The sequence below is a fragment of the Alexandromys fortis genome, unplaced genomic scaffold, assembly GCF_014885135.2.
Source record: "Alexandromys fortis isolate MF-2015 unplaced genomic scaffold, M_Fortis_MF-2015_v1.1 scaffold_31, whole genome shotgun sequence".
NCBI lineage: Eukaryota > Metazoa > Chordata > Mammalia > Rodentia > Cricetidae > Alexandromys > Alexandromys fortis.
The window spans coordinates 2,382,310-2,408,487 of record NW_026067974.1 but is presented as its reverse complement, the minus strand read 5'-3'; the positions used below and the strand labels follow the sequence as shown (position 1 = coordinate 2,408,487).

At 44.6% G+C, this 26,178-nt stretch overlaps 1 protein-coding gene across 4 annotated transcripts; it reads left to right on the top strand.

Moving 5' to 3' along the window:
* Positions 1-7,700: 7,700 nt before the first annotated feature.
* Positions 7,701-25,802, top strand: Pctp (phosphatidylcholine transfer protein). Of its 4 annotated transcripts, XR_007594397.1 has the most exons (7): positions 7,702-7,890; positions 17,999-18,116; positions 20,542-20,621; positions 21,955-22,126; positions 22,407-22,525; positions 23,197-23,264; positions 24,627-24,699. XR_007594397.1 is itself a non-coding variant. In XM_050157007.1 (6 exons), exons 1-6 carry the CDS (start codon positions 7,750-7,752, stop codon positions 24,690-24,692), a joined length of 645 nt encoding a protein of 214 aa, XP_050012964.1. In that variant the 5' UTR covers positions 7,705-7,749; the 3' UTR covers positions 24,693-24,824. The 4 variants fall into 4 exon arrangements, 3 of the variants coding, with proteins under 3 accessions (XP_050012966.1, XP_050012965.1, XP_050012964.1); XM_050157007.1 differs by lacking the exon at positions 22,407-22,525 and having other exon boundaries at positions 7,705-7,890; positions 24,627-24,824; XM_050157009.1 differs by lacking the exons at positions 22,407-22,525; positions 23,197-23,264 and having other exon boundaries at positions 7,701-7,890; positions 24,627-25,802.
* Positions 25,803-26,178: the final 376 nt, after the last annotated feature.

Sequence of the window (26,178 nt, the reverse complement as noted above, 5' to 3'; positions counted from 1 at the left end):
TGGGCACTGCATGTATTAGTACACATACATACAGAGAAAACACGTGTGTGTAGCACGATTAATATAATCCTAGAGACAGAAATTGGGGTTCAACCTGAAGGTCAGAAAAACAAAACAGCCAGCCACTGTCTCTTACCTCTGCCTCAGTTCAAAATGGTGATCCTGCCTCCGGAAATCCTCAGAATGAGACTGTCTTTGAGAGTTTTCCCCTCCTGTCTTATATTCCTCTGTAGGGCTGGGATTAAAGGCTTCCACCGCTACTGCCGGTTTCTGTGGCAAACTAATGTGGCTATTGGGATTAAAGGTGTGTGCCACCACTGCCTGGTCTGTCAGGCTGACCAGTGTGGCTGTTTTACTCTCTGAACTTCAGGCAAGCTTTATTTATTAAAATACAAACTTAATATCACTATACTTGTACATATAAAATAATAAAAAAAATACATCTTTAAAAAAGATTTTCTGATGTGTTGACTTTTGCTTCACAGAGGTCTTTTGAGGTGTGTTTTCTAGTTCATCCACTCAGTGACGCCTTGGCACAGGTATGATTTTCATATCACTACTGAGTAAGCCAGTTAAAAATTTCAATATGGTTTTTCTAATTCTTAAAGTGATGGGGTCCTAGATCTCCCCTACTACAACTCTGTTTGGGATCCATTTACCAAATCAGTGCTATGTTATGAAAACCATCCCAGCAGAAAGTGAGAAGGGCTGATCTTCACTCTTTTCTCTGTGGTACCAAGTCATTCAGCCACCTCTTAGCAGATTGATGGAAATGGTTTCCACTGGTGAATTTGTTTTTTTTTTTTTTAATCTTCTGTCTTTTAAAAGTGTTTCGTCTCTAGACCATTCTTCTCAATTTTAGAATTTGGTGTGACATGCCCTGAACATCCTCTCTTCTGCCCAAATCTCACTGGCTTTATAGTTTAAATAGATCAGGATGTTATCTCTAATGTATCGAATATCTTAACCAATGAATACAGTCATCAATCAATTGTCAGGGCAGAGAAAATAAAATCCTTTTTGTGTATCTAAGTAGGAAGAAATTTGATATGAGAAATTGACTGCTGGCTAATATCATGTGTCAATATAAATATGTAGGTTAGAGGTCAACCTCAGATGTTGCTCCTTAGAAACCTTCCATCTTTTAAAAATTATTATTTATTATTAGTTTTGTATATATGTGTGTGTGTGTTTGTATAATTTGTGTGTATATGTGGTGACCCACATGTAGATATATGTCAGTTAGTTTTCTCCTTTTAGTGTGAATTCTGAGGATTGAACTCAGGTCCTCAGAACTTCTATCTGCACAGTGATCTTGCTGGCCCCACCTTGTTAATTAAGACAGGGTTTCTCACTGGGACGTGGGCCTGATGATTAGACTAGGTAGCCATCTATCTCTGCCTTCTCAGTGCTGGGATCTCTGTGTGTCCCGCCTGCCCACTTAGTTGCATGGATGTTGGGGATAGAATTCAAGTCCTTACACTGTGTGACAAGCAATTTAACATGAAGCCATCCCCTCAACTCCAAGATTTCTTTTTAATTCTTTTTCTGCCTTGATGTCACATTTCCAAGAATTTTGCCTGTGGATATTCCTATAGCTCCTGTATCTTTTTAGACATGATTCCAGAATTCTCTGAATATCTCTTTAGTTTCAGGCACACAATGCCCCATGTATATAAGTTCCCTGTTCAAACCTATAATTAGTTAGTGTTCCAAGTAGTTAGCAGAGATGATATATGGAAGCCAAGATCTGGGTCTCTGAGTGTGCTCTTTGGTACAGGGTATTGGAGAAGGGGCAAGTCTTTTAGGGTACTATGAGATTTTAATGAATAGAGTTAGCTACACACACACACACACACACACACACACACACACACACACACACAGCCATGTTGGAAATTGAACCTGGGACATCACACATTTTAGGTAAATACTTTACAATTGAGTTATATTCCCAGCCTAAAACATTCATCATTTAAGATTTTATTACTGACTAATGCTTCACTGGTAGATATATGGTCTATCTGATAACTCACAAATAACATATTCTTTATTTCTAATTATCTTCCCATAAAAACCTTGCTATGAAGATGTGTGTATAGTCCATGGTGAACAATATTTTAATTCTTATTGTGAGATATCTAGGTTTGGAAAGATTAGGTCTCATAGTAGTTATGTGTTTAACTTTGAGAACAACTTTCAAGAGTTTCCCAAAGTGTTTAGACCATTTCTATTTCTACAAGCAGAGAGAACTCCAGAAAGAGAGAGAGAAAGAGAGAGAGAGAGAGAGAGAGAGTTCTAGCTCCTCCACAGCCTTGCTAACACTTGCTTCAATCAGGCTCTCTATTTTTTTTTTCATTTAGAAATCATTTAATTATTTTTTTTGCTTATTTATCCATTTATCTATTTGTGTGTGTATATCTGTGTGTATACATGCCATTAACACATGCATAGGGGTCAGACAACTGTAGTGATATTTCATTTGTATTTTAATAAATAAAAGTTGCCTGAAGTTAACAGAGTAAAACAGCCACACTGATCAGCCTGACAGACCAGGCAATGGCGACACACACCTTTAATCCAAGGAGCCACACTAGTTCGCCTTAGAAGCTGGGCAGTAGTGGTGCATGCCTTTAATCCCATCCCTAGAGAGGAATATAAAACAGGAGGAAAATCTCAAAAACAGTCTCATCCTGAGGATTCCTGGAGGCAGGATCGCCATTTCAGACTAAGGTAGAGGTAAGAGCCAATGGCAGGCTGTTCTGCTTTTCTGATCTTCAGGTTGAACCCCAATTTCTGTCTTTGGGTTTTTATTAATTGTGCTACAGATGACAGTTTGTGGGATTTGGCTTACTCCTTCCATCGTGTGTATTCTGGGGCTTGAGTTCAGGTCACCAGACTTTGCAGCTACACCTTTTCCTATGGAGCCACCTTCCTAATACCGGTCAGCTGTTTGCTGTTAGCCATTCTAATAGATATATAATGATACCTCATCCTGGCTTTAACTTATACGCAAAGAAACAATGATGCTGAACATCTTTCCATGCTATTTAAGTATCATATTTTTTTTGCATTGTTCATTTTGTTTTTGTTTTTTTTTTTTTTGAGACAGGGTTTCTCTGTGTCCTAGCTGTCCTGGAACTCACTCTGTCAACCAGACTGACCTCAAACTCACGAAGATCCGCCTCTCAAGTGCTGGGATTAAAGGCCTGTGCCACCAGTGCCTGGCTCATTTCTTTTCTTATTGACATTTGGGAGTTCATTTCCTTGTTTTTATGTGCACAGTTAAATACCACCAGAATTAGTCAATATCTCTTATCTACCTCTGTCTTAAAGAAAGCTCAGGCCTTACCTTGTGCTATTTTACAGGTTGTTGAAAGGTTTAGTTCCATTTTATTTTCCTGTGCCTTCCTCCAACCTCAGTTTCTGTTTCCTCCCCCACCTATCCATCCCACTTCCCACCTTCTGCATCCTCTTCTTTGGGACCCAGTCAGTAATACTTGACATTTCTATGTAGTTATGTGTGTCAGGGACCAGCCTTGACAAAAATACCTCCTGCCAGGGTTGAGGTGTGGGGATTCAGAAAATATTAGTAAAAAATATGAAGACGAGAATGAAAATAATAAAATGGGGAAACATAGAATAGTATCAGGAGGGAATTCCAATGAGTACTGAAATTTGCCTACATTTAATTTCCAATTGCTTTAAATACCCCGACCCCAAAAGGTAGGAGTAAGACGAAAAAATGGCATTAATATGATACAAGGAAATGAACAGACCAACTGAAGGTCACGGGCTACGTCCATAGTTAAACATTCTGTTGCTAGGAAAAAAAAAAAAAAACAAGCCTAGCTCACACCCTAAAACAAAACATTCTGTAGGCAAACCACTCTCTGGGCCGAATCCAAAGTTATCTCTTAAGGAAACTGGAACTTATTTGGACCCTTAGACTTTTGTTTGAGGCTTCTCTATTCCTTGACTTCCAAGGGCTGGCTATTAGGCACACCTGTTGACAATATCCTTGCGCGAGCAGAACTCTCTGGTCGGAGGTCTTGATGGGACCTTTGCTTGAGGTAGAAGCACAATAGCCTTGAAGGAACTAGAGATAAGTTCCAACTCTCTGACCTTTGGTCGATGTGGAAATAGGCTCCCATTTTCAGGCTGACACTTACGTGCATCTTAGTCATTCATTCACGCTCTCAGTTTCTTTCTCTCCCCCATGCTGTTCTCGTGGCCACCTGTTCATTCCTGTATCTCTTACACTGGAGCAAGCCAATCATTTGACGATGCTTACGTTTTCCTTCCAGTAACTGCAGTTTTCATTGGTAGAAATCCTACTTTTTCAAATTAATTGCCCTTTTCTTAGTGTTCTAGGGCCCAGACCGTCTTTGGTTTGTTATAAACGTATTAACTAATTACTTTCAAATTGGACTGGTTTGGGGGTTCTTTGACTCTCATCAAAAGATTAGAAACTCTTTTGTTCTAATTGTTCATCTTCTAATTCTTTCATTTGGAGAGCTGTCTCCTTTTTTTTCCCCTGGTGTTGCGGATCAAATCTGAAGCCTCGTGCACGGTATGCAGGTGTTCTACCACTGACCAACATCCAGCCCTAGGGCTTGGGTGACTCTTAATCTGTTTTGTATACCCATCTTCTGTGGGTGTAATGCTCTCTGTGGTAACTCCATGTGGCCTGGTTGTGAAAGAGTCTCACATTCTGATTCTGGCAACAGCTCAGAGGTTCAATGGTCCTGAGTCAAATTTTGTGCCTATTCATTTTCCGTGGTTCTCACGGATTCTGAATGCAGGCACCAAAGGCAGAAGTATTTGCGTATTTTACAACCCCAGCAGATGGAAAGTCCAAGGGCCACAGTCTGAGGTGTTAATGCTTGTACTTGAACTGAAAATGCTGTGGTAGCCACAGAAGGTGGGGAAGTTGGACCAGTGTTTCCTTATGAAGCTTGAATCCTTCGGGAACTTTTTCTGTCCTTCCCTGAGGAAGTCCTCATTCCCAGGGAAGCAACTGCCTGTTCTTCCTACAGCCTCGAATGGAGAGAGATTAAAAGCCATGCTAACCCAGCAGTGAGCCAGCATTTCACCTTCATCACACTAAACTCCCGGTTGCTTGATACTAGTGGCAGAACCGGCCCCTGGGTTTTACAACACGACCTAAGGCATATTTTCTATATGCATACAGGTGTCAAAAGGGAGCCAGAAAGGGTTCCTTCTTCTGGTCATGCTCTGTAGCCTCTTCTAAGCAAGAGTTTCTCCACAAACGTGCAAGGATGGGGAATAGGGATGGGGGTGAGCAAGGGAGAGGGTGGAGCCATCCATATCGAGACATTCCAGCGCTGTATCTCTCTTCGGTCTAAAATCTAGAGTGTAGAGAATTATGTTTGGTCTGTCTTATGTAGCGTTTGTGTCTCTGAGACCAGGAGCTTGGGTCACTGTGTTGTCAGATCATCTAAGAAGCATCTTCTCTCTAGCATCTTCCCTCTAGCACAAGGGAGGCAAAGGCAGAGATGTCTCTGTGAGTTCAAGGCCAGTCTTGTCTTCATTGTGAGCCCTTGCCCTCCTATTCTCTAAAAAGAATGGCCTTTCCTCATGAAGGAGACAGGTTGGTTTATTTGTGTAAATCATCAAGAGCAGACTTATTTAGACCCTTTTCTAAGTCATTCTAGATCTTTGGACTGCATGAAAGAAAACTACTTGCTAAAATTATGATGTCTGTACTTACTATAATAAAATAAATGTGTATGTGTGGTATGTGTGCAAGGCAATGTATTAAAACACATATAATAAGTGCTAAGTGCAGTTTGAATTTGGTGTCTCATGCATGGTACTCTTATTTTTCTTTTTTTTTTTTTTGAGAGTGATGGGATTGTTTGTTTCAGTAATAGATTTTGGTTTAAGTCAAATATAGTGTTTACAATACTGAGAAAGTTTTACAAGCCACTATTAAAACAGTAAGATCATTTGTCTTGAAGCAATCTTCTGTGTGTTTAGTTTAGGAATATCTTACTTTTTTTTGGCCCTGAACAAGAAAACCCATGCTGAATTGAATTAAGTAGTGATTTATCCATGTTGTGGCAAACGGGATCCTGGAGCCTTTGCAAACTGCCTTTCAATAGTTTTTCTATCAACTTCTTTTTTCGAGTTATAGAAAGAATTGCATTTCTGTTTATTGCTGTCAGACAAGAGGGTGTAAACATTAAATGTTACTTTTCTAGGTCCTGGGAAGCATATTCTATGGCCCTCAACTGTGAACGGTAGCACAGTCTTTGACCCATTTTATAGATTAGGCAACGTGGCTTCCTAGACCGCATTGGCAACCGTGTAGCTGTTGCACTGATCTTTATACTGCCTACAAAGGCAGGTACAGTTTTCTCCCGAGAGAGTCGGTAATACCATGAGACTTGAGTGAACAAATGATCTTTGAGTTGCACAAAGACATAACTTATGCAAGCTACAGAGATCCGGATACCATATCTCTCAGATCACTTGTACCCATTGGAGTAGCAAAAATCTTGCCCATGATGTTTCAATTTCTTAACTATTTTTGTGCCATGTACTTACTCCCTTGGCCTTCTGATGAATCCAAGGGATTGATTCTCAAATCAGTGTTTCAAAATGTATAACAGGAAGAAGAGCAATTTTGTTGAAATCGAGTCTGAGCATCTGACTCCTGCGATTTCAGCTTTTTCTATTCTGCCCCTCTTCCCACGAGTCTTCCAAAGAGACCTTCTGAAGCGGCCTCCTGTACAGTGGGGTCTCCCTCCCAGGCCCTGGCTTAGCCACAGACCAAACATAAGCACCTGTTTTCCCAGAGAAACCCTTTATTAGGCGGGGAAGAAAAGTTCAAGTGGCTGCTTTCTGGCTCAGGCAGAAAGCAGCAGCAAATGACCTCACAGGTGTGACTTTTAAGAGAAGGAAAGGGAAGAACTGTGTGAGAATGGGCAAGGATGTGGTGAGCAGCAAAGGAGAAAGAGGATGAGGGAGAGGGGAAGGAAACAAGGAAAGGGGATGGGGCATTTGTCCCAGAGGGACAAAAGGCTGGCTCTGGATAGAGAGAGGAGACAGATGTGTCACATGGTAAATTTCGGTTTATAAAGGTAAAGAGGGAAACCCCTTGTTAGGATGCGGTGTTTAATTTTAATTGGGCTTGCTGGTCTTTGGTAGTCAGCCTCAGGATGAAGGAGTGAACATATAAAGGAACACCTTAGTGGCTAGCTTTAGGAATGTAATATAACTGTTTTTAGCAAGGCCGAGGGAAGCGGGGGGGGGCGGGGGGGGCGCAAGGCCTGCCAGAGCCACTGTTCAAGTGGGCTAGAGTCCTTTCACCTTCCATCTTCAGATAGGCAGGTAGCAGCCTGTCCCACACAGGTTTGAAGCTTGTGGAAGTGATTATAGGACGCGCTCCCCCATCCAAAGAAGTCTACTTCTTCAGCTCTTTCTTCTTTTCCCAACCTAGCTCTTGCTTTTTTTTTCTAGTTTTTCTTTTCCGTTCTTCTCACCCTTTGCTTAGCCCCGCCCATTTTGAGGCCTAGGCACACCCCCTCCAGCCCTCTGCTCCTCGTCCCCCCCCCTCCCATCTCCGCTCCCTGCCACACCCACGCCCTGCCTCCCCTGCCAAGTCCCGCCTTTTCTCTTCCCTGCCAATCAGGTTGGGGCCACCTTGTGGCACTGCCCCCGAGCTCTCTAAGGGCCAGTGGGTGACCTGCGCTCGGGGCGCAGTATCCCGGCTGCGGAAGGATGGCAGGGGCCGCCGGCTACTTCTCGGACGAGCAGTTCCGGGAGGCCTGCGCGGAGCTTCAGCAGCCAGCGCTGGCCGGGGCCGACTGGCAGCTGCTGGTGGAGGCCTCGGGCATCACCATCTACCGGCTGCTCGACCAGGTAGCGGCTGACCCGCCTGCTGGAGGAGATCAGGGCCCTGAATACCCACCCCGGTCAGGACTCCCCACAGATCTGGCAGCTGTGCTGTGCGGGAGTGACCAGGCACCTCTGAGTTACTTTGCCCTGTGCAGATTCTATGTGATTGGGAGGTTATCCGAGCTCAGCCTCAGGTCATTCTTGTTGCTGGATTTTGTGGATTGTTATATTTTATGTTTTACTCTGTCGCGTTTGCAAAAACATCAAACGACCCTGGAGCAGGGAATTGTATTTAATGGTCCGTGGTTGGAGACGGGGCGATGTGCCAAAGGTACCTGGTTTAGGGTCCCGACTTTCATTATGAGAGGGTATACTGCATACAATACATGGTTCAGATATGGAGCTGGAATGGTGTGCCTATGGGCATTTGGGAGTGTGTGACTGTCTACATTCACAAGAGAGAGGCATTTGGCAGCAATCAGTTGACAGACAGTAGGAAATGAGTAATTTGGGACTTTGGCCCAACTCAGGAAGTAGTTCGTTAGGAGTAAACGATAGAGTTAAAACATTATTAGTCAACTGATTCCTAGACCATGCTCACGCCTGTGGAGGACGGGGTTTCCTTCTGCCAGATGGGTACCAGTACTGTAAGGGGTGGGGAGGGTCCATATTCTGAGACAGGTGGGAAAGAGACAAGACTCAGAAACTGGGGTGTTCACAGTGGCCAAGAGGTGACAATAGTAATCTCAGCATTTTAGGGGTTGTCTTCTCTGGGTTCCAGTTTTAAGTAGTATTTGATAACTTGCTTGTGAATCTTCAGGCAGAAAGAGCAGTGGACACTGTAGGAGGAGTGGGGTTGTTTGCTGAGCACCTTGTGGCATTTTATTGGAAGCTTCTAGAACCAAGTAGCCCCCAGATGAGAGAAACCAGAGGCTTGTCCTTATTGATTTGCTATAGTCAACCAAAGTTCCCTGGCACAAGATCAGAGTGTTGGCGCAGAAATGGACCCGGAGGGATGAAATAACTCCCCAGAGGCCCAGGGAAAGTCACGACAAAGGTGCAGTTGGAGGGTCCACAACCTGGTAAATAAAAGAAGTTTGTGGTATAATACGTGAAGGTAGAGGAAGCTTCTGATCGGTAAAGGCAGAGTCCTGTGAGCTAAGGTCATCTGTACTTCCTTCTTGAGGTCACCGAGCAGCCTGCATCAGTGTACTTTCATGGACCTCTGGGGCCGGGAATCCTTCGTGAGGTCAACAATAGAAAATTTCATTGTGTGCCTCTGCCATGCCCCTAATGAGACTTTAGCAACCCTCAAGTGAAAGTGGACGCTTTAGGCAAAATCCTTCTGCCGTCTCCCTGATCCTTAGACCTTCCCTGCCAGCCACCTATGGAGGCATTTGCCAAGTTGTGTATCAGGCATCAGATCTATTTCCCTCTGCCTTCTCTCCTTTTCCAGGCTGGGTTCTCAGCACCTCTCACCTCATATTGCTTCATCTTTTTTTTTACTGGTTTCTTGGCTTCTGTCTCTTCACTGGCCTGTATCTCATACATTCCAGACCTTAAAGAAAGATTATAATCTTATCCTGTTAGCCTTTCCATGTTACCCTTAGTCACAGAATTGCTACCAGTCATTGTAATACATAACAGTTGCTACAATGTTACCCTTAGTCACAGAATTACCACCAGGCATTGTAACTAACAGTTGCTACAATGTTACCCTTAGTCACAGAATTGCTACCAGTCATTGTAATACATAACAGTTGCTACAATGTTACCCTTAGTCACAGAATTACCACCAGGCATTGTAACAACTAACAGTTGCTACAATGTTACCCTTAGTCACAGAATTACCACCAGGCATTGCAACAGCTAACAGTTGCTACAATGTCCCCCATAGTCACAGAATTACCACCAGTCACTGAAACAGCTAACAGATGATGCCCATTTTCTTATAATCCAGGCACCATACGTTGGCTTGCTCATTTCTAACTTCAAGCCTGGGATAGACACTGTTGATCATTGCCTTTTTACCCATATGGAAAGGTGTGTGTGGAGGGAACAAGTTGGTTCATCAAGATTAGAACCAACATCTGAACCCAGCTGTCTGGTTCCACAGTTATTCCTCTGCCTCTCTGAGCAGAAGGCACGTGCAGCCTGGTCCATTTTTGACATCCCTCTGAACATTTTTTAAGCCTCAATTTTCTTGTCTGAAAAATGGGCTAATAGTTCATACCTCACATACTATCATTATGTGAACTAAATAGGACAAGCCATGCAAGTGGTCAGTTCGTTACCTGGTGTTCAGTAAGGGCTTAGAGACTGTTCGCAATAATTATTTTAGCTAGCTATCTGCAACCCTTAGGTTTTAAACCCATTGCAGTTTCTTAGAACTTAAATATATTGTAGATTTAGCCAACTGTGTTCTTCATGGTCTGTAGCCATAGCAGCATCATCTGTGACCCCTGCCTTCATTTTCAGGAAAATGCTTGCTTTTTATGCCCCCTGAATTTATTAAGTCCCATAGAATAGCTGGAGTTGGTCAGCATCCACAGCTATACAAAGACACCTTGTCCCCTTGAGGAATAGCAATGTGCTCTTCTGTGCGAGGCCAAGTCAGTGCACAACAGAGGGAGCATTCATAGGGGACGAGCAAAGAGTGGCGCTTGGGCTGCCTTAGAGTTAGTGATGAAAACGAGAGGAGCTCCACAAATGAGGGCCATGTGTGGGTGGTGCCTCTGTCTGGGTCAGGTCAGAGGGATGTGGGGGTGTGGTGTGGCCAGGTGATATCCACAAGTAATTACTTCTATGTGGGAGGTGCGAAGGTCGGCCGTAAACAGCGTTTGGACACTTTCCGTTTCTCTCAGGTAAATGCACGGCAATTCCTCTGCTGAGGTCAGATGAGCTCACCGATAACCTTAGCAGTAAAAGTGAAAGTAAATTGCGTGGCTTTTTTTCTAGAAAAGACAGCTTGGTGTTTAGATAACCTACCAGAGCCAAAGTCACGTCCTAGGACCTAGTCAGAGCGGTAGCAGTTTCCTAGCCACTTGTCCTCCCTCTGAAGCCTCTGATTTTTCGTTTGTAAGGTGGAGATGCTGATATGTCCCTAAGCTCAGTGACTGGTGACCTGGAGGTGTTCGTTGATACCTGTGGTTCTCAGTCCTCACTCCTAACCTGGGAAGAGGAGATCAAATATCTGTGTGCCCCTCATTGACTTCCTCTGGCTCACCGGATATGACCCTCGGATTCATTCTATGAAGTGCTTCTTTGACCCATTTACAGGTGGAGAACTTGGGTTCAGCCCAGTTTAGCTTGTGGCTCCAAGCCCATGTGGTCATCACTGTGCTGTCCTTTCTGGCTACTGAGCTCAGGAGACCAATTTTAGGGACCACAGTGGAAAACTTAGCCGCATCTAGTCCGTTAACATTGAGAACATTATCCTTACTGCTGCCCTGCTTTATCTTCTGGTCCGAGTCTGACTTTTGCAGAAACAGCATCTAAAACAACACTTTGGCTGCCCAAAGCACTGTTGGGCAAACACACCAGGCTTAGGGACTCGGGAAGACCTTCCAATAAAAAATCCACTCTGAAGCTAGCACAGCAGAAGGGACAGGTTATGCAAGCTTGTGTCATCAGCTGACTCCCAGCGAGTCTCTGGTGTCTTTCACATCATTGGTTTGTGGTCCCTGCCTAATCTTATGTGATGGGCCTTCTTGACCTGAATCATTGGCCTGTGCTTTGGATAAGACATGTAGAAAGCATGGAGCTAAATGAAATGCTTTTGGGGCAGATGGAACTGGTGTCAAAAGACTCACAGTCTCCCTCTGTTTGACCTGATGCTAATGATCAGACTTAATACACGTAATTCAATACCTCTGAGTTTCATTTCCTCATATTTAAAAAAAATGGAGATCACAGCAATTTCTCTGTCTACCTCAAAGACCATGCAGATGAGTCAATAAGATCATGACCATAAAATTATTGGGAAACTAAACTAGGACTAACAAAACATTTCCCAATATTATTGAAACGATCATAGCATGTCTAAGGGCTAGGAAAACTTCTTCACTCAAACCATGTGGCTGTTGTGGTTACCACTGATGCCCAAGGGAAACACATACTGAGGGGGTGAAGTTAAGACATAGCCTGTGGCTGATCATGGCTCAGAGATGAGAGTCTAAATCCCTGCCAGTTTGTTGGTTTTTTTTTTAATGAGTAGCTTAGCATAAGGGCATGTGTAGTTCTTTGTGTTTCTGTAAAATTAAACATTAACCATCAGTTTAACTTCCTCTGTAGCAGCCCTTTGAAGCCATAATTAGTTCTTCTTAGGCAGAAGGGCAGGGCCCACTGTGGATTGTTAGGTCACTCACCTGATTGGACAAGCAATGTAGTGTGACTTCTTCAAATAGATAAAGGGAACGTGCATAAGACATATGAGTCCCTGTTGTTCGCGATGTTCTCAAAACTGCTCAGTCTCAGTAAAATTGACCTCAGTTTCCATTACTTCTTGATGTGAGATTCACTGGTCAGGGCCATTATCAGGGCAGCAAGTTAACAATCCTCCCTTGGAGGTGCTCCTGCTCTCTGGAGTTCTTTCTCACTTTTCTATCATAAATCTACATTATCTCTGCTGTTGTCATATTTCCTTATTCTTTATCAGCAGAAGCCATGGGTTCAGGGCATTGGAACCAGTGATCATCAGTCTCAAGTTATTAAGCTCACTGTGGTGGTTTAAAGCCTCTCAGAGGCTCATGTTTTCAGATGCTTGATCCCTGCTTGGTTTAGCTGCTTGGGAAGGATTAGGAGGGATGGTCCTGTTAAAGAGGTCACTCTAACAAATGTGTCACTGGGAGCAGGCTTTGATATTTCAAAGGCCCACAGCATCCCTGTTCTCTCTGTCTCTCTGTCTCTCGCTGTCTCTTTTCAGACAAGGATGTAACTTCTCAGCTACCACCCTGGCACCATGTCTGTCTGCCTGCTGCTGTGCTCCCCACCATGGTGGTCATGGAGTCACCCTTGAAACTGTAAGGAAGCCCCCAATAAACTTTTCTATAAGTTGCCTTGGTCATAGCATCTCTTCTCAGCAATAGAAAAGTAGCTAAGACATTCACCAGGAGTCAAGAGAAACTCCACTACTCTCAAAGAACCCACATGGTCCTTTTTCTTTTTCCTTGACAGTGCTTTTTAACAATGCTTTGGATTTCTATATTGTTTTAGTGGATTGATACATAATCCCATGGTTTTTCCAATGTTCACAAGTGTTAACACTATTCTGCCACTCTGTTTTAGAGTAATTTGAAGTGAAGAATCAATATAGACTTAGCGATAGAGACCTTCAGGGAGTGAGGTGGCTGTTTCAATGGGGAGAGTTCTTTGATCCTAAGGTCTTCAGCATTGTGAAAGTTAGGCAAGTGACTTTTGTAAACAGTTGTAAACAGGGTTAGGAAGAGCCTGCGTGGGAAGTGGGATGAAAGGGTGGCACAGTTGGACAAGAGAGTAGAAAGTCCTTTACCCTGAGCCAAGTCTCTTCACGAGAGAGAGTGTAGCTAGCTCAAGTTAGGATGGGTCAGAGGTCAGGGCCTTGAAACAAGGAGAAAAGTTTATTCAGTTTGATTAAATGTTTTGTTTTTATTTATCAATGAGGGCAGGTAGCTCAGCTAATCATTTATGAAGCAAAGAAAGAGAATTTGGAGGGTCTGCTCAGGCCTGTGTCTTTGAGAGTCTTTTCTGTCATATGGGGGAGTGATTTTTGTTGTTGTCTTGTATTTCCTTTGTAGTAAGTGCATTACAACTAAAAAGGCTGCGGAGTTGGGATTTTAAAGTTTTCTTTTGTGGGTATGCATGTGCCCACATGTCTGTCTGTCATCTATCTATCTATCTATCTATCTATCTATCTATCTATCTATCTACCTATCCATCATCTGTCTGTCTGTCTATCTATCTATCTATCTATCTATCTATCTATCTATCTATCTATTATCTATCTATCCACCTTCATCATCATCATATGTCTATCATTTATCAATTATCTATCTATCTATCTATCTATCTATCTATCTATCTATCTATCTACCTATCCACCTTCATCATCATCATATGTCTATCATCTATCAATTATCTATCTACCATCTATCATCTATCTGTCTGTCTGTTTGCCTACCTACCTACTTACCTATTTATGTGTGCTTACCTGAGTTCACATGTACTACAGTGCATGTCTATGCACATGGAGCCAGAAGAGGAGGCTGGATCCCCTGAAACTGGAGTGCTGCTGATGTGGGTGCTGGGGCTTAATCCAGGTCTGCTGAAGAACAGCATTTGCTCTTAATTGCTGAGCCACCTCTCCAGTATTGCACCTTGTTTTGAGAAATGGTCTTCCATTGAATCTGAAGCTCACTGACTGGCTGGTCAGCAAATCCCATGGGCCTTGTGTCTCTACCTCCCTAGAATTTTTACATAGGTACTGGGGATAAAAACTTATGTCCTCATCCCTACATGGCCATTTTTTTTAAAGCTTTCACCATTTCCTAGTATCACAAGTTTCAAATAAAATCTATAATGTCAGTAATAACCACTTGAATCAGTTAGAATTTGTAGATGGAGCGGTGGTCTGCTTCCCGCTGCCTGGGAGGGCTCCTGGCCACCGGCTAGCTTTACTTGAAATAATTACATGGAAACTGTATTATTTTAAACACTGCTCGGCCCATTAGCTCTAGCCTCTTACTAGCTACTCTCACATGTTGATTAACCCATTTCTAATAATCTGTGTAGCACCACGAGGTGGTGGCTCACTGGGAAGAATCTTAACCTGCGTCCATCTTGGAGAGGAGAGCTATAGTGTCTGCCTCACTGCCTTCTTTCTCCCAGCATTCTGTTCTGTCTACTTGGCCTATCTAAATCCTGCCCTATGAAAGGGCCCAGGCAGTTTCTTTATTAACCAATGAAAGTAACACATAAACAGATGACCCTCCTCCATCAAGACTAGACGAGGATGTCTTCAATAAAGGTACTTTTTGCTCTTATGTAGCTAGTAACATAGATCTGCAGCATGGATATGGATTCATCATGCCAGTGGCTATGAATCTTCTCTGCTGTTTCTTAATTGTTTGCTTTTCGGTCTCAGAAGAGATAGAACAGATCCAATTATCATGTCCCCATTGGAAGCAAGGAGAGAACATTGCTTGGAAGTTCTCCTTCACAGGAGACTAGAAAAGTTACCAGCCATTCATATTCTCAGGAGAGCTCAACCAGCAAGGAAGAACATGGATGTATACCATATCAACAAGACCTTGTTCCTGCTGGCTATTGTATTCCATGCGTGATATTGGATAACTCACTTCCACTTACATAACCTTTCAGTATCTGAAGTGTAAGAAATGGTCATGGAAATGGAGCGCTACACACCCAGTATATTTTGCCATAAATGAGGACTGTGAGCCATTTTTTTAGAAGTAGTTGTGGGAGGCTTCTGGAGAAGCCAAGCATGTCTTACATAAGCATATATGGAACTATTTATCACAGTGTTTGTAAGCTTGGGAAAATATCCAAAAAAATTTCAAATGATTTGTGAATCTAATTTTTAAAAGGCCCCATATATTGTTAATATAAATTCTGTTTAAGTAAAGCTAAGCATTGTGTTTTTCTACATGAAATTGTAAGACAGTGATACTTAATCCCAGGGAGCTGTTTCTTCACTGCTTCTGAGAGTACACCCTGCTGCATAAGCTTTATAAATATTTAAAAGGAGTGCAGACAACCTTTGAATATCAATGTTCGCATCCTAGCACTCATCTCTGAGAAAATGTCCCTAGTGGAAAAATGAACTGGGATTTTGAACTGCGTGTTTTATGATTTTTTTTGGAAATACTTACTTCTATAAAATTTTCTAAAGCAGAAATGTATTTGGTGAAGAATTGTTTCATGTGAACTTTCCATAGTCTCAATATACTAATAAGTCTGAGGTAAGAATACCACCTTTTAGTACCATTTTATAATCCATTTGCTCACTTAGACAAATATCTGTTCCCTTTAAAGAAATACCATCAAATATTATTGGCAGATACTTATAAATTATGAGGTGCATGTCTCTCATTAATTAGTTCTTTATAATGTCTCCAGGCTTTCTACAACAAATATGGATTGTTTTCATAATGATTAAAATTCACCTTATCTTTTAAAGGATGGAATAGAACTGGGTATGTTTGCTATATCCATTTAGAAACCGTGAACAAGAAAGCGCTTTGATGCAGGAACTTGGGCGAGGTTGTGGAGCTCAGCAAAAGAATGTGGGACTGAGAGATTAGGAAGGGGAACCTCAACAGTCTTGTTCCTCTGGAGTGCTGGCCATTCTCTGTCCTGCTGTGATGGGAGGGACTAAAGGAAGTCACCACAATAGTTCATTCTTCTATGTCCATGCAAACTGTAGGTCATTCTATTTTTTCTCTTTGACTTTCTGGTCCTCTTCTGTGATACAGATAGAATCAGGGTCATGGAGGAATGTAATTGCATTCAGGAACAGAAAGGACCTATTCTAAGAACACAGTGTGGTCTTAATTTTTGTAGATATCTATAGCAAATCATGGAAAACTCCTTGATCATTACCTTAACATGTAAGAACCCTGTTTTGGGTGAGCATATATAGAAATAAGACCTCTATTATTGTGGGATATTTATATACTGTGTGAAGACATTGTGTTGTGATTGGTTTAATAAAGAGTTGAACAATCAACAGCTAGGCAGGAGGTGTAGGTGGAATTTCTGGGCAAAGAGAGGAAGTAGGAGGAGATAATCAAGGCACAGGAGAGGTACAGGAGACACGGAGGACACAGGATGGGCATGGGTGGTAGGTGGCAGCTAGGGCCACTCCCTCACCTACCATGTCCAGCAATGGCTGGTGGAGTTCTCCTTGCTGATTTGTTTTCTTCTCCTTATCTTTCCTGTTGAAATTGGAGCGGCGGGGCTGCGTCCCCAGCACCCCAGCCACCTGCTAGCTTATGCCCCGAAATAAAAACACACAAATTGTATTCATTTAAACACTGTTTGCCCATTATATCTAGCCTCTTCTTGGCTAACTCTCGCATCTGGACTAGCCCATTTCTAATAATGTGTGTAAGTACCCCAAGGTGCGCTTACTGGGAAGATTCTAGCCTACGTCCATCCTGGGTCGGAGCTTCATAGTGTGTGCCTCAGAGTGCAGAGCTATCGCATCTACCCGGGAAAGCTGAGCATGGTGTCTCTGCTCCAGAGAGCAGAGCTGTCGGGTCTGAGCTCACTTCCTCTTCCTCCCAGCATCCTATTCTGTTTACTCCTCCCACCTATGTTTTAACCTATCAGGGCCAAGGAGTTTCTTTATTGCTTAACCAATGAAATCAACAGATTGATATATGACACTCCCACACTTTCCAGCAACAATTCCTATTGGCTCTACCTTTGTGGCATCCCCACTATTTCTGTTATCTCCCCGATTTTAGTTGCCATTTATTACGTGGATTAGTGCACTGAGTGTTAAGGCCATCTCTGTTTGCCTATGGCACTGTTCTCTACCAATACTACCTACCAATCTTTTAAAACTTAATTAGGTCTGGTCATTCCTAATCTATCCCTAGTCATTCTTTTCTGTCCATGCCTCAGTCCACAAAGATCTTTAGTTCTCCAGAGTGATGACAATCAAAGCTTCACTATGTTTTTCCAGGTTCTTTGGTGTTTTGACTCTACAGTCTGTCTACCTGCAGTTCCTACCACACAGGGTCCAGACTTCTCTCTTTAAACATGTCTTTCTTAATCTCCCAATTACTGGTCCTTCTGACATTTATAATATAATATTCTGATAAGTCTTGGGGGGACAGTTCCTGTTTACCTGTTGACATAGACCCCCCCCAGAAAAAAATACAATTTATTAGGTAACTCATCTTATTTGCTAGTTAGATCATCTGGCCAATGCTTCCCACTACCCACTCCACCAGTATCTACAGCTGTATAGAAGATACATGAGATCGGGGGTCCTGCCTGCTTTTATACTGTGGTCCCCACAACCCCAGAGGAAGTCAATGGTTGAACTCCAGCCCCAGCTGTTTTTCATGCACGTGAGATCTCAGCTCTGGTATCAAACAGATTGCCCCCCCTTCTGTTTCCATAGCCAACTGGACTCTATGAGTATAAAGTGTTCGGTGTTCTGGAAGGTTGTCCACCAGCTCTACTTGCAGATGTTTACATGGACTTAGACTACAGGAAAAAGTGGGACCAGTATGTGAAAGGTGAGTCATGGGTTGCTTAAAAAATAATCCCTAGAAAGTTAGTGTATGCTTGGCTAATTTAGTCTTGTATACTCAAGACTGAAACCTATCTCGCCATTTCCAGTACTTACGCTGTCCCTGTTTGAGAGTGGGTCTCCCTTTTGTCCTCATGGTTGCTTTGCTCTGCTTCCTGAGCTGTGTTAACTCATGTGCATTGGTTGCCGTGGAAGCCTCTTTGGAAGAATGGGTATCCAGACTTTCTTTTGGAAGATGGATCAAAGACCTCTGAATAAGCGAGGGTACACATGTGTGAGGAGGTGAGGGAGTGGGAGCCTGAGGGACTCGGGGACACTAGGGCGGGAATGCACAAAGCAGCCTGCTCAGAAGCCATCGGCAGTTGGTGGTGTTGGATGGAGATGCCCCGCCCATCTATGCTGAGAAGGCTTCATGACCTGTGGCAGGGAGAGAGAATCCACAGCCTACATAGAGTTGGAAGGCGTTAAACAGGGAGCCTCCTGCATCTTAGAAGGGGAGTGTCCTCTGCTATCTCAGACTCTGGGGAAGAAACTTGTAGTCAGCCAAGGGCAAGTGGAGTCTTTAGTCAAGGCTTCTGCAGGTACCAAAGAAGCAGCCCAGCTCCGTATTTTAAATAGAAGAATATATTGTTCACGGCGGGGAAAGATCCAGGAGTTTCTAGGTTCTAGGAATGCCGCTTTGAGCCCTTCAATAGTCCCGTCAGGGTGTTTCTTCATCTCTAGACTGTTCCCCTGTGATGACCTACTGCTCAGGCAGATTCCTGTTCCTTGTGAAAGTGTCCTCCAGATGACACAGGCTCAGACTCTGACCATGCACATAACTCTAGGGAAGAGAGTCACATCTTCTTAACAAAGTCAGCCGGAGTCCCAGGGCTCAGTCTCTACAGTTCATCTCAGAGTGACCGCTTAGTCTGTGAATGCTCATTTGCCATCCGGCACCTTCATGTTTTCATAGAGCTTTTATCATTAGGGGCCATCAGGACACTTGTCTCTCCAAGCGAGCAGACTGCCACTGTTTCCCTCTTCCCAGCAGCCATATGCTGTCATGTGATAGGGACTTTGCCATAGATGCTCATGTGGGTTCCAGCTGGAATAGAACAGTGTGAGGAAGCCAACAGTCCACAATCCCCTTTGCGCATGTCAGCTCACACACCTAACTTTAAACCGAAAAGTAGCTGCAGAGCCTTTTCAGTTTCATTCCATCAGCTCTTCACACTGTGGTTTCTGGTACAGTGGCTTACTGTTAGCTTTGCTAGAACCACCTGAAACTCCTTGCTTCTCTGCCCCTGGGTTTTAGGAGTACCCGAGAGCCGTGTGACTCTCACTGAGCCTAAAGTTACTGTCGAAATAAACTGAAGCCCTGGTCACCTGATCATCCTGGTTGTGGCTTGCTCCTTTGCCTAGCCCTGAGATTGACAGTTTTCCTACTTAAACCTCATAGTAGAGACGGGCAGGCAGGTCCGTGTGTGTGTGTGTGTGTGTGTGTGTGTGTGTGTGTGTGTGTGTGTGAGAGAGAGAGAGAGAGAGAGAGAGAGAGAGAGAGAGAGAGAGAGAGAGAATACTGAACAGGTAGAGGCAACAGACTTCTTTTCCCTTCTTGACTGTCTTCAGTGTCCTGTGACACTGAGGGGCCACAAAGCTCCTCAACCAATAGTCTTTTAAATGCTAATTGTCCCCTCCACTGCCATGCATCTCCTGCAAGGATGCCTTGATCCTTCTCTGGACGGTTAGATGAGAGCCCCCCACACAACCCTCTGCATATGTGTGCTCTCCGTTCCCTTTGCTATCTCCTCCAAGAGCTGCAGTCTGCACATCCTGACACAAGAGCACAGGCATTAAGGAGTTTAGTTACTGAAGCCGTGGCTGTTGTAGAGAAAGGAAAGAAACAAGAAACCCAGGGTTCAGCCACTTTCTGGCTGTTTAAGGACACAGCCGTCTATTAGTCCTTTCTTTCCCAAATGCCGTGAACCTAAACACACAAGACCCTGTGACTTCCTTGGTCTCTGGCTAACTGTAGGGAAGCAAACCTTGATTGTGCGTGTGTGTGTGTGTGTGTGTGTGTGTGTGTGTGTGTGTCTTGGGGGGGGGGTTCAAAAGCAAAACTCCTGGTGCTCTACTGACATCTGGTGGTTTACCTGCTTTAAAGCCACTGATTATTCCTTGATACCCAGTTCTTTGCATTCTATCCCAGCATGCCGTTGGTACAACGGACAAGCGTCGGGCTTATTTAGGTTTTCCATGTTCCTCAGTCCTCTAGAGCATGCCTGAGCAGCAAGCTTTCAGTAATAGTAAATATACTTTTGTTTCTAAAACAAAACTAAAACCAGTTCTACGTCTGGCGAGTTAGAGTCTTAGCACACAGTGAGCCACAGAATTTTCCGGATGCACTGACTTCCTGTGCCCTCCTTCAGAGCTCTACGAAAAGGAGTGTGATGGACAGACAGTGGCCTACTGGGAGGTGAAGTACCCTTTCCCGTTGTCCAACAGAGATGTATCCTTTCTGCTCAGCACTTTGTTCTTCGGCTGTCTCAGGGTCCTGTGGTTCCCAGGCACCAACCTCACACTGGGGTCCACTAATGTCAAGGCTGCTGTGGACAACGCTGTCTTGGATTCTTGTGGAAGCATCTGCTAACGTTGCAGCTGCTTGTGTGACTTTTAGAGACGTCAGAGTGTGATTTTCATAGGATGGTAACCACACATAGGGTCACTGGAAGGTACCTAACCCTTTCTAAAGAAAGTGTCCAAAGATGGAAGTTGATGAGCCCTGGAATTGGATCCAAGAGGAACAGTTTATGGAGAGTGTTGGTCCAGACCCTTTGATCTTTCAGAGGAGAAGGCGGGGCCCACAAAAGTGGGATGGCAGATTGGTTGAGAGAGGCCTCACCCCTCACTCTCTCTGTTTCTAGCTTTCTCTCTCCAGCGTGGTCCTCTTGACTGCTGTTTTTTGACACTAAGTGCCTTTCCTCTCCATTTCTTTGTCATAAAGTAAAGCAGTCGACTAAACAGTAGGAGTTTTTCTTAGCATATTGATTACTGGTTTCTGTGACGAGTATTACAAGTTCCTGACAACACTATCTGAGGGCAGTGGAGGTGGAAAAGGATATGTGTGGATGAAGACGCCATTCCGTATGCTACCTTAAAAATAAAGACAGGATGCACACACACCGGAGTTTAAAGATGCCATTGTGTTATAGAAGGGTGCTGTCGACCTTGGTAATGTTCTGTGCATGCTCTTAGCGGTGAAGAAACTTGGCTGTTCTCGGTGAACCAGTGTTACCCAAATATAACATCTGCCTACTAAAACTTGAGGTAACCACGTGACTTCCCATGGTTTTAGCTGTGACACAGACACCTTCAATGCCTAGAGGTCTGTGATTACAGCAATGGATGAGGACAAAGCCAGGATTGATACAATTTCTATCCAGTGCTATTTCTGTGCTTGGATTTCTCTAATGTTCCCAACGTTCCTGCCTGAGGACCAATAGCGCTTCCTTTTCCCAGATGGAGAAACGGAGTCTGAAAGCATTTGGTTAGCTTCCCCATGATTACAGCTACCTGAACAATGCTCTCTGTGTGCCTTCTTAGAGAAAGGAGGAATGTGCTCTAACTGGGAGCTCAAGGGATCACCCACAGGTAGGTGATGGTACTCTCTAAGTGAGAACTATGGATAGATGTGAAGTTCAGTTTTGCAGAGGAAAGAGGCAGTGAGCGAGGTCTCACTAGAAGGAAGCAGATGCTAGGCGCAAGGCACAGAGTGACTTTCCATCGCCGCTACCGTGGGCTGCTTTCCCCATACTGGTGTTGTGCCTTGACTGGCTGTGCAGTATGTCTATACCCGCCAGCGGCGAGACCTGGATGTGGACAGGAGGAAGATCTACGTGGTCCTGGCCCAGAGCATCTCGGTGCCTCAGTTTCCGGAGAAGTCTGGGGTAATCCGAGTGAAGCAGTACAAGCAGAGTCTGGCGATTGAGAGCGATGGCAAGAAGGGGAGCAGAGGTAAAGTCTGGGGTGCGGGTGAGCAGCTAGCCAGGGCCACTTGAAGTCTGGGGAGGTAGGAGGCAGGTTAGGTACAAAAGTTTGTTTATTGGGGTTAACTGTGGCCTGGGAACAAAGTAGACTGGAGGTCAGCACCTGGGGAGAGTCTTAATTCACACCTCAATTGGCTAGGGCTTGACACAAGTGTTTCAATCTGACCCAGTGCATGCATTTTTTTTTATTTATTTGTCTTATTATTTCACACATATGAGTGTTTTGCCTGAACGTGTTTCATGCCTAGCATCCGTGGAGGTCAGAAGGCATCAGATCCCCCGGGACTGACAGATGATTGTGAGCCATCATGTGGGTGCTGGAAATTGACCCAGGATCCTCTGTGAGAGGAAGAAGAGCTGTCACGTGGTGAGCCAGCTCTCCAGTCCTACATGTTACTCATGCCTTCTTTATCGACCAGGTGAAAGCAGAACACTGAGAGAAGACCCTAGCGTTTCAAGAGAGTTACTTCAGGTTTGTCCTGTGGCTGTAGGGCCTGGGCCTGGAGAGGGCCAGTGGATTGGCAGGTGTTCATTGGAAGATACGGCTCTGCTCAGCATAAGGCCAGAGCCTCGGGAACATTGAGCTCCAGTCCCCCAAAAGGAAAGCATGGGCATCCACCTTCCACCGTACTGGCATGAGTGTGGTCTGTGTCAGGCAAAAATCCGAGCTGTAACTCTGGTGCTTGTTAGGTCTGTCCTGAGTCTGTGTTTCCTCACTGCAGGAGCCGGGTTAATTGTCAGCTCCTTGGGGGGGCTGTTTGGATAATGAAATAAGAGATGGCATCCAAGTGTCCAGCTTTTGTCGGACATCTAAGCAGTCGCAGCCAGTTGTCCCCCTGGCTGTATTTTCAACAATGCTTCTGGGTCAGTAGGCACAAGGCGGGTGGGTCGGAACAGTTCACTGGGATCATGTGCTCCCTTCCGCTGTGCTCTCTGGGCCCGAATCTGAAGAGAGAAGGTCAACAGGGCTTCGCTACTGAGATTTTCCCAGTCCTCACCCCCAGCCCTTCTGAATTGTCTGTCCTTTTCCCCTTTTAGTTTTCATGAACTACTTTGATAACCCGGGTGGCCAAATTCCGTCCTGGCTCATTAACTGGGCAGCCAAGGTGAGATCCCAGGAGGCAGGCGGGGATGGGAGGGGTAGGGGGTGAGGGGCAGGGTATGTACGTTTGACAAATGTTGACTTAGCCTGTGGGTTGTCGCGTTGAAGAGACACATTGTCCCAGGGTAATGAGACTCTTTTATGAAGAGCTTGGTTGAGTGACTTGGATAGAGTTGCAGTAGGCAACACCTAGGGTGGAGGCCCTGACAAAGGACAAAGAATCTGTTAGACTGGAATGCCAGCCCTTCCCTGCTGGTGGCCCCAGACCCTCCAAGATCACTCTCTGGAACTTCCAGACAAAAGTCTGCTCCTCGTAGGGACGATGGTGCTTTCGGTACTGCTTAAGGAGGGCAAGACAGGCAGACTTTGCTTAGAGACAGCCCAAAAGAAGCCCCTAGTTCTATTGTCCTTGCTCTTTTTATTTTCAAAGGCCAGAGAAGTGTGCTAGTGGCCCAGGTCACTGGAGACTGCCACTCCTATTCCTGCATCACAGTGACTGTTCAGCAGGCTCTGCACGGGTCCTGGAGGGCACTGAGGAGGCTCAAGGGAAAGAAAGAACGCTTCTAGGCACCAGATGTGATTCTGAATCCGGGCTTTGCTAGGGAAGCTCTGTCTTTCTTCCCTTTTTTTTTTTTAAATCTTTAAAAAGAGAGAGAGAGAGAGAGAGAGAGAGAGAGAGAGAGAGAGAGAGAGAGAGAGAGAGAAAGAATATTGCCTACTGAATGGAGCAGGCAGTGAGACAGTTATGGAAAGTCTTGCACAGTGCTTGACACTAAACAGCTGGGAATCCCACCCTCTAACCCCAAGCACCACTTTCTAATTCAGTAAGGCAAGCCCTTCATTAAGGAAGAATCCAGCAACCTCATCCCAGATCCCGTCTTTTGTTTTGTTTCAGTTTGTTTTTCTTTTCTTTTTTATTTATGTGTGTGTGTGGGGGGGAGGGATGTGTCTGCGTAGGTACCTGCAGGTGCCTGCAGAGTCCAGAAGAGGTGGTGGAGCCCCTGAGGATGGAGTTATAGGTGACTGTGAGCCAGTGACATGGATACTGGGAACTGAACTCACATCCCTTGCAAGAAAAGTATGTGCTTTTAGGCCCTGAGCCATCTCACTAGTCCCCTTTCCTTTCTTTTTAATAAATATTTCAAGAAGGGCTCTGTAGTTTTTATGAGCAAAAGTCAAACTAAAGGCCCTGTCTTTGAAGCATCAGTCTGTCGGGGTCTTGTCTTGTGTCATTTTCTAACCGTATCATGTAGAAATTGGATTAGGGGCTTCTTTTTCTTTTATTACCCTTAAAGCCGTCATTGTTATCTGGTGCCGCATTCCAGAGAATGAAGAATACATAGAAACATATTCTTTTTCTTTGCAGAATGGAGTTCCAAACTTTTTGAAAGACATGGTGAAAGCTTGTCAGAATTACCCCAAGAAAACCTAAGAAGGAGAATGGGACCCCAGCATCCATCTCTGGATGTGCTTCAACGGATGCTCGGCCTTCCCTCCGCTCTTTCTGTCTTCAGAGGTTTACATGTATCCCCAGGCATGCTTGCCTGCTGCCTGGCTCATTTGCCACCTTCTTCCCCACTAGTCCTTTGCAGGGCCGACTACCTTCTTCCGCTGTTGAGTGGGAGGCCTCTGCGTGGGTATCATTAGTTAGGGAAGTCCTCAGCAGGGACGAGGAGCATTTTGTTGTACCATCTCAGGGGAATGAATGAGAGGAGGAAGGATGGCAAAACGTAAGAGTGACCCTTCCTGGCAAGCAGGCTCTCTTCAAAACCCTGTTTTGCAACCCAGGAGTGGCTGCTGGAGGTGGCCTTTGGTCTATGTTTGACCTTCCATGTCCCAACATTGGAGACACAGTGATGTCAGTTTTCTTTATGCTTTGTTGACTTGGATAGGCCGGGATTTGAGGTAACAGGCAGGTGTTTCTACTTGTGCAGGGTCGGTGGCTGCTGTGATATCAGGCCATCATGAGCGTCCCAGGCCTGACTGAGCACATGCTGACATGACCTCATTGCCCTAACTGCCCACTTCTGGATTTTTCCTTTCCCATAAGCCACTAGGAAAATGCTGCCTATACCTCTCTAGCTGTGCATTTCCTGTGAGCCCAAGGCTTCAAGTTCAAAGCTAGCCTGAGCACAGCACTAGGATTGTGTCCTCCTAAGTGGTAGGTGATCTTCCCCTCTGGAACGTTTAGAGATGTTGAAGGGACAAGACTAGTTTACAACCAGGCAAAACTTAAGTAGTGATTTTGTGTGCCCTTTGCCTTTTACTTTCTACCTCTTCAAAGCAAGGACTCTCGGAGCCCTAGTTTTATCCCGAATTCTTGTAGGAAAATATATTCTGTGGCCAAGACACAGTCTTGGTGATCTCAGGGAAAAGGTCCCATCGCTCCGCTGCTCCGTGCAAACCTCGATGAACAGATATGGAAACTCAGTATGCAAAGCCAGAAGAGAGGGGGTTGTTAAGGTGGCGTAGCGGTCCTCACAGTGCGTTCTCGCTGGGAAGGAAGGCGTGTCCTAAGAATAAACACACAGTGACTTATGTTTCTCATGTGTGCTGTTTCCTTCTTACCTCTTTTCTTTGGGAAGAATGAGTTAGTTAGGACTCTTTTGTTTGCACTGACACCTGGCCCAGCTCATAGACCTTAAAAGAGAAAGAATGAAAATTTGAGGCTGCAGAGATTGACTTGGCTATTTACAACACCGGCTGCCCTTTCAGAGGACCCTGGATCGGGTTTAGGTTCCCAGCACACACAAGGCAACACATCATCTGCTACTTCCGTTCCAGGGGCTCTGACTCCCTCTTCTGGCGTCCACAGGCACTGCAGGCACGCCATGCTCATGGGCTGGCAAAACACCCATTAAATTAAAATCTTTAGGAAGAAAGAATTTATAGCTCACTTACATTCAAGGCCACATATA